Here is a 13,216-nt window from a genome sequence, read left to right as displayed (position 1 = left end):
GATGTGATTCTATGATGGCCAAAATAGTGATCATACTTGGTTGATATAAACTTAGGAAACATGAAGACTTATGTGTTTTGCCCTCTTCATTAGTGCCTGAGGGGACTCAGGATGGAAGTACAGGGTGTGGGATATAGAAGGTGTGGAGGGTTTGGGATGGTGCAAAGGACTGATGACTTCCGAGCTCTTCTGCTGAGGAAGGGCCTCTGGATTCTACTTTGGAAGCAAATAATTTAGATGGCACAAGAACTGATTCTGGGAGGACTGCAAAGCTGCATGGGGCGAGGATTCAAGTCCAACCCAGACAGGCAAATTTTTGTGACGGATGTATAATCCATCCTCTTTCTCCGAAAGACAAATTTAATTTAGAAACAAGGATAAGTCTGTGGTTCAGCAACTTTGTTTTATCTTCTTCATTCACTTTCTTCCTGAGAGCTGCATATGCTTATGAAGTTTGGTCACAGAAATGGTGAGACACAGAGACAAGTTAGAGGAAAAAAGCTATAGAAAGACAGCTCACAGGATAGGAAGGGCTACCTGCTTCCTGTACCTATTCTCTGCCCATCTCGCCTTCAAGCTAATAGTGGAATCACTCAGGCAGCATGCAGTGGGAGACCACGTGGCCAGAGCTCAAGGCTGGAGAATGGTTTAATTGGTTTTAAACTCTTGATCTAGCTCAATGGTTAGCACTCAGTGGAGGATACAGAATGCTTAGCGGCAGGTTCCAGATTCCAGATTCCCACTCAGCTCTCTCACTAACCAGCACTGTGACTTTGGACCTGTTACAGGGGTCATATGAGGACTTAATTCACAGGGCTGTTTGAGAGCTAAATGTGCTCCTGTAGGCCTCTGTACACAAACCAAATATATGTCATTTTGATGGTTTCTTTTATAGTGATTTCTCTTACTAGACAGGGAGTTCCTTTAAGTTGGCTATTGGACATTTTGCTTTTTGTTATTTTTATTTTGTTTGTTTTTACATCCCAAGTACTTAGTATCTAGTACCCAACAGAGCTCTTAATAATGCTTACTACATATTATCAAATCAGGTATCTCAGTTTGGGGTTTCCAGAGCATATGTTGTCAGAATCAGCAAGAAACCACAAACACTTAGCAAATTGGGTTTCCTCCAGTTACATCCTTTCTATCACTGCAGGCCCTGAAGTCAGGCTTACCTGATTTGAAGAGAGGGTTCTGCTGTTGTGTATGTCTAGATAAACAATTCTAAAGAATTATTCAGTTAATGCCCATTTCAGGCTTGAAAGGCTCCCCCCCCCCCTTCTGTGATATTTTACTGCATGTGCATGAAACAACTGACTGCTGTAAAAGGGACTGATTTGTTATTTTTGCCTTCTATTGACCCAGACTAAAGAAATTTTTTGTCTTGTAGATCATTTAGATAACTGGTTGATTCAATAGGGTAAAATTCAGTCAACTGCTTTAAGAGCTATAAGCAACTGATGTAGTGATGTCTTAAATTTGATGTTGATTTAGCTGTTTATTTTGCTCTAAAAGTTAGTCAATGTGGTCAATAAAAAGCTAAGTGTCTTCAAGGTGGAGGCTAGCTCTCCACACCTATTCCACTACGATGCAACTGAAATTTGTGCTCACCAAGTATTTTGTGGGGGTGATTATGAAATATAGCTATATACTTTTGAAGAAGGAAAGAACCCACAAAATTACATTTAGCAAGCTTAAACTTTCTGCCTTAACATTACTTTAAAAACTTATTTTCTAGAGAAGATGATATAATTTATTGCTTGTTTGTTAAGTTGGCCTACTTTAAGGCAAGATTCAACAAATCAGTCAGGGGTCTGGAAGGAAAAGATGGAAAGAAGAATGAGATGCTTCAATGAGAGGCGCAGGAATTACTATTTTGATATGTCACAACTTGAAATGATTTCGCAATTGGACAGTAGAGTTGTCTCCTTTATTAGCACACTCAAACAGCAGCAGAAAAACAACCTTCCATTTGATTCTTACTGAGATTTATTGTTTTTAATAATGCCACTTTTCAGAAGTATAGTCATGTGCTCACTTAGACAGGCTGACAAAGTGAAAACTTGTATGTGATGCAAAGTACCCTTTGGGCCATAGATTAAGACATATATAGTGCAGTGACAAGTCAAGTCAAATGCCCGCAGCAGACAAGTCCCAGCCTCCCCTCCCCACAATCCAGCTCCCATTTTGCACCACAGAACCCACAATGGATATCTGGCAAAACATAGAACACAGATGGCTACTGACTGACATGAAAAGTAAATTTTATTAAACATGTTTACATACATGAGTTGGAAGTTCATTTAAAAGCACAGGGGAGTGTTAAGACAAGTGGTCAAAATAGAAAGATACTACCCAATTATAATTAGTTGATCGTTGGCCACTAAGACAGAACGGAATCTAGTAGAAGTGCACCAATGCTTCAGTTCTTCCTGCTCAGCAAGGCGAGCAGTGGTCAATCTGTGCCCTGCGGAATGATGGGCAGATAATTCTGGCATGTGTAAATAATAATAAATAATTCACTTGGTGCAGGCAGTATGTCTATGGATTAAAACCTAGTGTGTACACAGTGTCTACGTGTGACAGCCCCACAGTAGGGATCTACACCAAAATATTTATTAGAAGGAATTTGGTCCGTACTACATCACGTTTTCCAGAGGGTAAAAAATAAAGTCCATCTATAGACATTTCACCCCAGACTCACAGACTGAGTCTAGCTAAACCTGCAAAATGTCTATAACAAAAATGGATGGCTTAGATTTCTTGGTTATTTCAGTATAATAATTAACGAGCAAACTGTACAAGTACATGCAACATACAAGCTGGCCTATGTGGAACTAACATACATTATTAAATAACCTTTTGTTTCTTTTCTTTTTCAATTTTATTTTATTTTTTTTACAAAACGTGCATGCAGCTTTGAACAGTTCCCAGTCATGCTGCTCTATTTGCGTAATCACAAAAGTTGAATGACTCATAAAAGGAGGGAGGACATATCGATGCACCTGCAGAGTCTGCAGTTTGGAGCACATTTACAGGATGTCACAAGGGAAATTCAAGGCCAAGAAAAAAATCAAATGAAGAGAATGCAAATTGAAATTTGACTTTGTTTATTGCCCCCCTCCCAGAAAAGTAAGATACTTTGCATTAAAAAAATCAAGCTTTGTGCTTGCATCAATCTCAAAGAAATGTAAACTAAAATTTGATAAAAACATTAGTCTAGTGCAGAATATTTCAACTGGAATTCCCAGTGGAATATTGAACAGCTCATACCATGCTCTTTCCAGGGCAGATGGGTGTTTCTACACTGAGACATGGCCGAGAAGCCTGGGCATAGCTGAAAGTGTCTTAGGCTCAAATCCATTTCTAGTCACCATTTTGGGAAGTCAAAAGTATGGTTTATACACATGAGCATATACTTTTTTTTGGGTATCAGGAAGAAAAGGCATTACAAGGAGTGTTTCCAAAGTACAATTATGCGGTTAGTTTTAGTTCCCAGCATTAGTTGCAGATTGACTTCTTTAAAAGTCTTCCATGCAAAACAATGGAAAACATAAATGAAATTTCTAGAATGCAAACAGATATGCTCTTCATTGAAAAAAGTGATTCTGTGATTGTTTTGGAATTTAATTTTTTGTCTTCTGGGTTTCCAAACATAAGACTTTAAAGAATTATAACGTGAAAGCCTGTGGAACCCTTTGTTGGCCTCATCTTGTCCAGCTGAACACGTAGGGAAGATGCTACAGAGACTGCTTCAGCCCTTTTTTGGTGCTTTTGGAAAAAGAAAGGAAGGGTCTCTGTAAGCATCATGAGGCCTGTCATGTCACAGCCCAAAACAAGTGGGAATAACAAATACAGTGAAAACCAGAACACAACAAAAAACTTCAGAAACAAAACCCAACAAACAGCACACATATAAACAAAACAAAGAACAAAACTCAAAACATCAGGGAAATAACACTGATGTGGTCCGTGCAGAAATGTGTAAATACAACTTTTCACAGAGTGAGAGCTTCCAGTTTGTTCAATTTGGGGTGTGTGTGGATTTGAAGTTTCCTCTTTTTCTACTTGTTAGAAGCATCAGTGACTCTCACTAGCACATCGACTCTTAACTGATTTGATAGACTGCCTTGTTCTGTCATATGAAGCCAGGTTTTAACAATTGGGACATAGTATTGAAAAACTACTACAGGCAAAACACAAGTTGATTGTCTCCAACAATGCTTTTGATCATGAGATATCTGGTTCAGATTATTATCCTGAATGGTAGAGTTTTATTGGAATGACTCTGATATGAGTTCACTATGATCGAATGCAGGGAGGACCAGTTGAACTTTCCAGAGATGATTGGGAAGCCCGGCGGGTTAGGGGTGTGAGTGTGGGGTCCACCAGTGAAGACGGTGGGAACAATTTGTACCATCCGATTACCATACTCGACAGATCAAGTTCTTCTAACAAGATTTGAGCCACGCCCATAAAGCATTTATGGTCCATTCTGCCATAGTCGCCCCAGACAATCACCTGCAGAAACAGAAATGCAATACAACTTGATCTTGCTCTTTCACATTTGAAGAGTTGTGAGCAGCTACTCTGTAACAGTGGACCCATTAAGGAAGGAAAGGAAAGGAATATAACTAACACCAAGGAGAAGGAATAGGTAAGAAGATTCTAACATTAAGGGTCCCAAAGAGATACCATGGTACTTTTTAGATTTGATGGAATGCAAGCAAATTATTCCTCTGTCAATGAGGGGTATAATCTATATGAATTATGCTAAACAAATAAATATATGTTTATTTATATATACATAGTCAACATCTTCTTTAGGAACTGTTTAATAAGCAATGTGCACAGAAATATACAAATTAAAATTTGCACAAGCCAGGAAGGTAAAATAAGCCAATGCAATATACAATGGAGAATGCATATGAAAGAGTACATACAAAGATTATTCATTAAATTTATTCTATATAAAACATGTTAGTGAAAGGGTAGATTAAAAAATAATTGTAAGCTGACACCTTCGGAGGATTTGTCTGACAATTCTGATTTGATCAGATGATTAATAAGTCAGTGAGCTCACCAACAAAGACCACAATCTGGGCCAACTCCTGTTAATTTCAGACAAGTGTTCCATCACACTTATTCCTAGGTTCTAATTCCAATCCTTAGTCATCTGTAAAGATTCTTGATTGACTTCATTCTCTTGATTTATACAGACAAGGGTGGTAGATCCTCTATTTTCAATTACTGAAAAGTTTTGCCAAATCACACAATCTCTGTGATCCTCAAACATAATCTTTACAATGATATTGATGGCACATGGTATATCACGTGATGTATGTTAGCACCTAACAATGCATCTGACATTCAACCAGTACTCCATATTTGCTGGTCCCTGCATGCTTTTCCTTTCTTTTCTTCCTCTTTGTATTCCATGTGTGGAAGAGTAATGCTCAATAAAACATTACTAGCATCATTTGACTATGTGTCTGTCTGTCTATCTATCTATCTGCCAATCATCTAGAATCTACTGAGGAGAGATGACATATGGGAAATTGAACAAAAGTAGGAAATTGAACAAAAGAATAGAGAGAGAAAATAAAATTTGGTTTTCACTAGATCCAGCAGATATTTTAACACTATGCATTATTTGTTTTGTAAATTAATAATTTGATTTCTTTTCTACTCTGGATATATACTATATTTCTCTTTACTGAACTTTATTGCCTTCATGTTTCCCTACATTTTCTCAATGTGTTCATATGGATAATGTAGATACCACAATGTAAAAAGTCAAGCTCTTACTGACCTGAAGAACTTTACCCTGTGGACTTTCGTCAAAAACCAGGGACTGTTGATACAAAGGATCAAGGGTTTTTCTTGCAATCCTTGTCTTCTTCTTGGCTATACAGGCCCCATTTTCCAAAAGATATACTTTGACATATGGAGCTGAACAAAGGTAATATTAACATTGAAAAAGTTAGTCCTTTAGGTTAAACTGACTTTATTAGAAAATGCCTTTTATTTAGAGAACTAGAATATTTACTGAAATCACTGAAAATTTCCAGTGTTCCATACATTCTATTTCTTAAAACCATAGTATCAATACTTAACCGCCATGTTCATTTCCCGTAAATATACATAAAGCCATAAATCATTATTTTTTACACTTGTAGATGTACAGAAAAAATAATTGACACAAACTAAGAAACAATTATAACTGGATTTTTCTTATTATAATACACTTTATAATACTTTTTGAATAAGCATGCAAGGAAATAAGCATTCAAGGAAAAATCAGATCCATTCTGACAGACTCAAAAAACATAGAAACACACACAGCATATAAAATTTAAATGCAGCAAAGGTTTGAGGTTTATGCTTATGCAATATTCTCTTGTGCAAGCTCAGTAACACCATTCCTTACCGGGTGTAGATTTGGAACCAGGTTTTTGTGTGAGGCTTCGTGCTCTAATAACTTCAACTTCTAATTGGCCCTTTTTATCTTCCATTCCAATCTGTATATCACCTGCAAGCATGTGGCAAAAAAAGATACATGTTCACAGTTACTTGTGAATAAATAAATAAGGCCTGCAGCAGACTACAAATAATGATCTAATGTGAGCCCTGACCACACTTTCCTTCCCCATCTCCAAATACGGTCTAAGAATGTTTCTCTTTAGTAACTCATTTTATGATGGTACATATTAGTTTACAAATCACTTAAAATGACAATGCCAAAGTATCTAAATGATTTTAGTAAGAATGTTTATGCTCTATGTCATCTAGTATATAATATTTCTTAATAAAAAAGTATAATTATCTGCATTTCCACTATGTAGAGAAAAACCCACTAATATTGTGGTGAATATTCTAACATTCATTCATCTATTTGGGGGCATTTGGTTTGTTTTAGATCTGAGCATACAGCAAAGGAAGGGGAGGGAGGAGGTCAAAACAGGAGAGGGAAGAACACAAGGAAATATGATGATGGTTCCCTGGTGATACGGTGGGAGCACTATGGGGACTCCAATGATGGAAGAAAAAAATTAATAAAAAAATTAAAAAATACATCCTAACACTCATAAATATGCTTGTAAAAATCTCCCTCATGCATTTGTGCTGTCTCTTTCTCTCTCTCTCTGCAATATACCTTCTTTTATTGACTCCATGGGCCAACAAATAGGTATGCTGTCATCTATTCAAAAATCAGATCCTTAAAACAAAACCAAAACGAGATCCTTGCATGGACATATAGGTAACTTATATTGCTGTTATTAAAATTGCTGTTATTGAAACACTGTAATGAAGTGTTTTATAAAGAATTTTTGCACACTTGGTCTATTATTACTTGAGCATGAGATCCCAGATTTTTAATTATTGGGTTTAATTTAATGCACACTTATGTATATTACCAACTATCATCCAAAATATTGTATCAATTGGTAATATCAGCAGTAGTATCTGTCTTCCCATTTCCACAACACACTGCTAGTAGCATTAGCAACATGTCTAGTTTTAGCTGATCTGATGGTTTAAAAGTTGTATTTGCACTTCCTGGATTATTTGGGAAGTGAAATAAATTTCTAAATATTTTCAATTCTTACTCCTCATGTCAGGTTCTATCAAGATGTTCTTTTTTTCCTGATTGATATGCTACTTTATCTTTGGAAATGTTAAACAGAATTATTTTTATTTTATATTGTTAGTTGAATTATCATTTTCTCAGTTTTGAATTCTCTTTATGTATAATCAGGTCAATTGACCAACCTTGTCATCCATTGTTTTATAATTTTGTTATAAACCTCTCAGTTCCTAGAGGTCTTTTGTATTTTTCTTTTATTCTGTTTATAAGGTTTTTTAAAAAGTCACAAACACGCATAGTTTAAAGGATCAAACTGTTCAATACAATGTGCTCTTGTATAAAAGATTCACATCCTTTTTTCTCAACTTCTTGCCTTCTAAAGGGTATTGCTTTCAAAATTTTCAGTATTTTGATCTGATTTATTTTTTGCTTTCTGGCACTTGCCTCCCTATTTCCAAACACTATAATTATAAATTATTTTCTTATTTTTTGTTTTAGTTATTATTCTTGACTTCTACTTTCAATCTCTCTCACTGTATTTCCCCAAACACTTGACATTTTCTGTTACTCATTCCTATCAATATTAATATTATAATTATGTAATAATTATAGTGGAGTGAATATTTTTACTTCTCATTTCTTGCACAGCTCTTCTTTTTTACTAAGCCTAATTAGTGTCTTTTTAAAAAACATCTACTTATATTTTTACAATTGAGTATAAAATATTTTTTTAAGTTGTGGAGTAGAGAGATAATTTTATTAATTTTTTTCACATAGTTGAACATTTGTACCAACATTCTTTATTGTATAATTGACCTATTTTCCTCCTGTGAAATAATACCCTTACCCTATACTTGGATATATTGTAGACTCTGTCTTGACAGGGATTTCTGGTAATTCAGATTCATGACAAGCTTTATTCATTTTGAGAAATGTCTCAACTGAGAAAAATGAATTAGAAATTAAAATAGTCATTTGAAACCAGCAGCAAACTAGCTAAAATCTTGCTTCTCACTTGTATTAATACTATGCTGCTTTAAATGACCGTGTCAACCTGAAACATTAATTTTCCTAGGATAAAATGATTCTTACCCATTGCAGGGGTGGCAAGCGTCTGTCGGCCAACAAGTTGGGCTGGTCCCAGTCCATCAAGAAAATCACTGAATTGACTGTCTGCTCCTAGTCGCACTCCAGGGAATATTAGGCTGTTAGCAAAAGGGCCAAATCAGAACATTAGATCTCCTAATATTCTTTTCACTAATTTTCATCTGATTGTTTTGCTCATGAACCATAACCAATGCTTAGATAATTGGTTTCCTTATTCTTTGCATTGCCTCTGTACAAAGCATATGATCCAAAGCACTGATTGGGGAAAGGTCTGAACTTTTTTTTCCCAGTGGAAATTATACCCCCCATATCCTCCCATAACTTTTAAATTGGATTCCAACACTATATATGACTCAGAACTATAGGTTAACACCACTTCAGAAGTATGTTACCACAAAACACCCACCATCAAGGCATCTATGATCTTTAACACTCTATGATCTGTCTATTCCGGAAGGCTTAGTTACACTTTTTAATATACTAAGTTTTCTGGATTCTTTCAAGTATAACCCCTAATTAATATATCATATCACTGACATACAAAATATAAGATGCAAGTTTTTATATAATGAACTTTACATAAATAATTGTCCCTGAACATAAAGAAGCATTTATGCTAAATTTAAAAAAAATGGTCACTAATATACTGAATAAATAACCTAACTTTTCCATTTATAAATGAAAATGTTTAATTTTGTCATTTTTAAAATTAACTTATTTATTTATACAAGCACTGGGTACAGTGAGAAGCACGGGAGGGTGAGAGAATTCACCAGAGCCAGAAACAGAACAGACAGACTGACGAAATACACTGCTGAGAGGAGCAGCGGGCGGCAGGAGAGGTCTGTGAGCCATGTGGGACCCTCACCCAGTGGCTGGGGATTGAACCGGTGCTGCAGAGGCTGTGGGCCGCTTCGCAACCCAGCGCTCAACCGCTGCGCCACCGGGGAGGCCCAATTTAGTAATTTTTGAGTGAATTAAATTATTTTTAAAAAAATGGTCACTAATATCCTGAATAAATATAATAACCTAACTTTTCCATTTATAAATCAAAATGTTTAATTTAGTCATTTTTGAATGAATTAAATTATTATTTTATTTGAGATTTTAGTTAGTTCAAATGGAAATGAATAGGTTAACAGGTCTTTTCCTACCTGAAATTCCTAAGCCAGCAGCTTCATCAGAGCAGTGTCTGTGCTCCTGTGCCTTGTTTGTGTATCCTGGGTACCAACAGTCATGTTTGTTATGTTATGTAGTTTGTGTACTCTTTGCACCTTTTAAGTCAATTTTCTGTTACTTTCAATGTTCTTTCATACATATTTTTTCTTTACAACCAAGGGATTTAGGGTACATGTTTTTATCCCATACAGAGACTATGAAAATAAATCTGTGAGAAGTTAAATGGCTTATCCACAGTGGAGACAAACATTATTTGATTTGTTAGTTTCCATATTGGAGAATAATGTCTCCAATGTTCTATTTGCACACTAATTTATAATACTTCATTATATCCTGGTATTTTGTCAGCAAGTTTATCTTCATAACTTTCATGACTGCTGATTTTTGTTCTCATCTGTATTTTGCTGGGAGCAATGCATAGCAATAATTTGATCAAATAAATGGACACAGTAGCCTCAGGAATGTGAAGGCTTATGAACATTCACATGGTATAATTTTGTATCATTTCTGAACAAAATATGAAAATGCTAATAAAAGAAATTATCAATATTAGATTGGTAAATGTAAGATCTGAGTGGGAGTAATCAAATAATTATGAAAAAATTGTTCATGGTAAATCCTCAAGTAACTCACTACAGATTAATGATCACTTATTTGCAAGATATATCACCTCATTAAAATTTTAGTTTTACCAGGGAAATTCTCAAGCACAGAAAAATACAGGTGCTGTGCAAGATCTATACAAAATGGTAAAAAACAAAACAAAACAAGAAAACAAAACAAATAGTGATTTTTTTTCCCCAAAATTAATTTCCTGAGGTAAAAATGAGTTTGTTTTGAAAGCAAGAGTATTTAAGTTGCTACTATGAGATTGTTAGCCTTTTAACAACTTAGAGTTCAGAATACATTGGTGAACAGGAAGAAAATGGAAATTATTATAGTTGCTCATTTCTAAATTTGAACTGAGATTTTTGTGACAAGATCAGACTATGAGTTTTCCTTTTGAAAGAATCCATTAATTGTGGCATATCTACACTAAATTTCCAACAAAGGACAATTCTGAGCTTTTCCAGATGATGGAAAAAGTTTAGGCATGTTATCCCCGCATTTCTTCATCCCTTTGAAAGGTCTGAGCTCACCACGTGCTTATCATAAGAGCTCAGGCTGTGTTAACATGGATTGAATAAATAAAACGGATTATATAAAGCAGCTGCATAACACAAATGGCTTAGCTTTTCACTAATGACCAGAGGTCCCTGCCTCGAAAGCTACACAGGTGTGCAGACACCACTTACTTTCCCTCAGAGCTGTAGCTGTTGATGCTGCCGTCAGTAGATTCCCGACTCGGTTGCCTGACCATCTTCCTCATTTCAGCTGCCATTCCTGTTTCTGTGCTTCTCTGTATGGTACTTTTTAACTTCTTATGGCCCGACTCTGATAGGAGAGAGTTAAAAGAACTACTAAGTTATATTTAGACAGTCTCCCCAATTACTGATTGACTCTGCAAATACAATGGTTAATAAGCACATAATTAAAATTTTAACCAGGAAGAGTATCTGTGTGAATAATCTCTTAAATCTTTTTGCTGATTGTGTGCTTTAGCCCACGGCAGCTGTGGAAGGTGGGCCCTGTCATAGTTCGCAGGGAACCAAAATGAACTCTTATTACTGCTGCTGACATTGTCAACTTCGTTGGAAAAAACATCATGTGGAAAGATAAACCGTCTCATAGGTTTCTCTTAAATTGTAATTCTCCAAACGTGCATGGACAGACCTAGAAAGATGGATCATATTCTTTAAAGGAGAGGATGCACTGGGAACCAAGAATGAAAAATAGCACAGTTTTGCTACTGCCATGGATCAGCAATCTTCATAAAGAGAAACAGTAATACTTCATTCAAGGATTTTTGCAACACTTTAATACTCATGATGTCATTTGATATGTCATATAGGTTACCCATGTAGGTAGAACAGGTATTATCTTAATTTCAAATTTTTATCACTGTCTCATGGCCTTTTGGCTCAGCTGCATGACTTCTGAGTGGCAATCTTGGGGTGTCTGGATTTGCACTGTGACTTATACACCCTGATCATTTTCTTGGTAAACTTTTTTTTTTCTTGGTAAACTCTTAAGATCAATTTTCACGAGCCCCTATGACATCACAAACCAACATTCTAGTCATAGTAGAGAGACAAAATTCTAAAATATTTGTTTGATTGCAAGACTGAGCAGTCTCAGAGATTAGACAAGCCATTAAAACTTTTAATGTCTGCCATGCTTTTTATACCTACATATTCTGTTTGCATTTTTGGTTTTCTATTTTTCATACTGTATCACTTTAAAACCCATTCATAATACATGAGCAATGACCTACGCACATAACTACATACATACATTACATGTCTATTTCTATACGACACGTGCATGAAATATATATATTTTTTCAATCCCCATTAAACTTCTGCGAATCAAGTGCCCCAAAACACTCCTAGATAAATCATATGGAAGACAACACTTGGTCCCTGTCATTTTTGGTCACTGCAACCCTTTTGCAAATTGTCTAATGAAAGATATAACTCATTGTGCTATATAGACTCAAAGTTGAATGTTCTCTACCTAAGAGCTATGGGGAATTCTTTAAAAATAAAGAAATCTGAATGTTACTCCTTTGCTCAAGATCTTTGAGCTTTATTATTAAAGTTATAAGAAAAGCCAAAATTGTCATCATGGCCCATAAAATATCATGATCTCATCCTTCACCCCGTCTCACATGATCACTGCTCTCCAGTCACACTTGCAAGGGAAAGGCCTCCTTGTATTTTTTGAACACTAAGTATGATGCTTAAGGCCTTTCTTCTTACTCTCTGTCCCTTCTGATTTTCTTGTCTCACTCCCTCACTTTATTCAGGTCTCTGCTTTAAAGTTAATACCTCATTTTCTCTAGTCCTTATTACTCTTTAGCTCCTTGCTATGCAGTATTTTGCCTCATAGCACTGGTCCACATGCCATTAGACTTCAGTTGTTTTTCCAGTTAGAGTTTAATTTACACAAGGAGAGGAATGTTGTAAATTTTCCACTTGGTTATCCCTAATATCTACAGTGGTGTTATAAACTTGATAATGGGATTGCACCATGCATAGGAAGGTGCAATTTTCTCACACCATTTAATGTTACATAATACAAACACAGCTACTTTCTTTGTAATGAGAACACTGTTACATTGCATGGTTATGTAGTAACATAATTAAATGTCTTATTGATGAATATATGGTATATGGTGCTTCCTTGGTGGCTCAAGGGGTTGAGTGCAGCGCTGTGAAGCTGTCTGCACCCTCTGCGGCG

The 13,216-nt window shown here is 35.8% G+C and overlaps 1 protein-coding gene across 26 annotated transcripts in view; it reads right to left on the bottom strand.

The window, feature by feature from the left end:
- Positions 1-1,919: 1,919 nt before the first annotated feature.
- The window catches only part of RIMS1 (regulating synaptic membrane exocytosis 1), a 461,872-nt gene continuing 450,575 nt past the window's right edge, over positions 1,920-13,216 (bottom strand). For all 26 annotated transcript variants that reach the window (XM_054698919.1, XM_054698915.1, XM_054698921.1 and 23 more), the window contains 5 exons: positions 11,170-11,308; positions 8,681-8,793; positions 6,431-6,532; positions 5,813-5,952; positions 1,920-4,521 (listed from right to left, as the gene is read on the bottom strand). In XM_054698919.1, the coding sequence (XP_054554894.1) occupies positions 4,303-4,521; positions 5,813-5,952; positions 6,431-6,532; positions 8,681-8,793; positions 11,170-11,308 (713 nt within the window). In that variant the 3' untranslated portion in view covers positions 1,920-4,302. The remainder of the gene's footprint in view (positions 4,522-5,812; positions 5,953-6,430; positions 6,533-8,680; positions 8,794-11,169; positions 11,309-13,216) is intronic.

This window comes from Talpa occidentalis, unplaced genomic scaffold, assembly GCF_014898055.3.
Source record: "Talpa occidentalis isolate TD23 unplaced genomic scaffold, MPIMG_talOcc4v2.1 talOcc4.2, whole genome shotgun sequence".
Lineage (NCBI taxonomy): Eukaryota > Metazoa > Chordata > Mammalia > Eulipotyphla > Talpidae > Talpa > Talpa occidentalis.
This window is presented reverse-complemented; position numbering and strand designations above follow the sequence as displayed.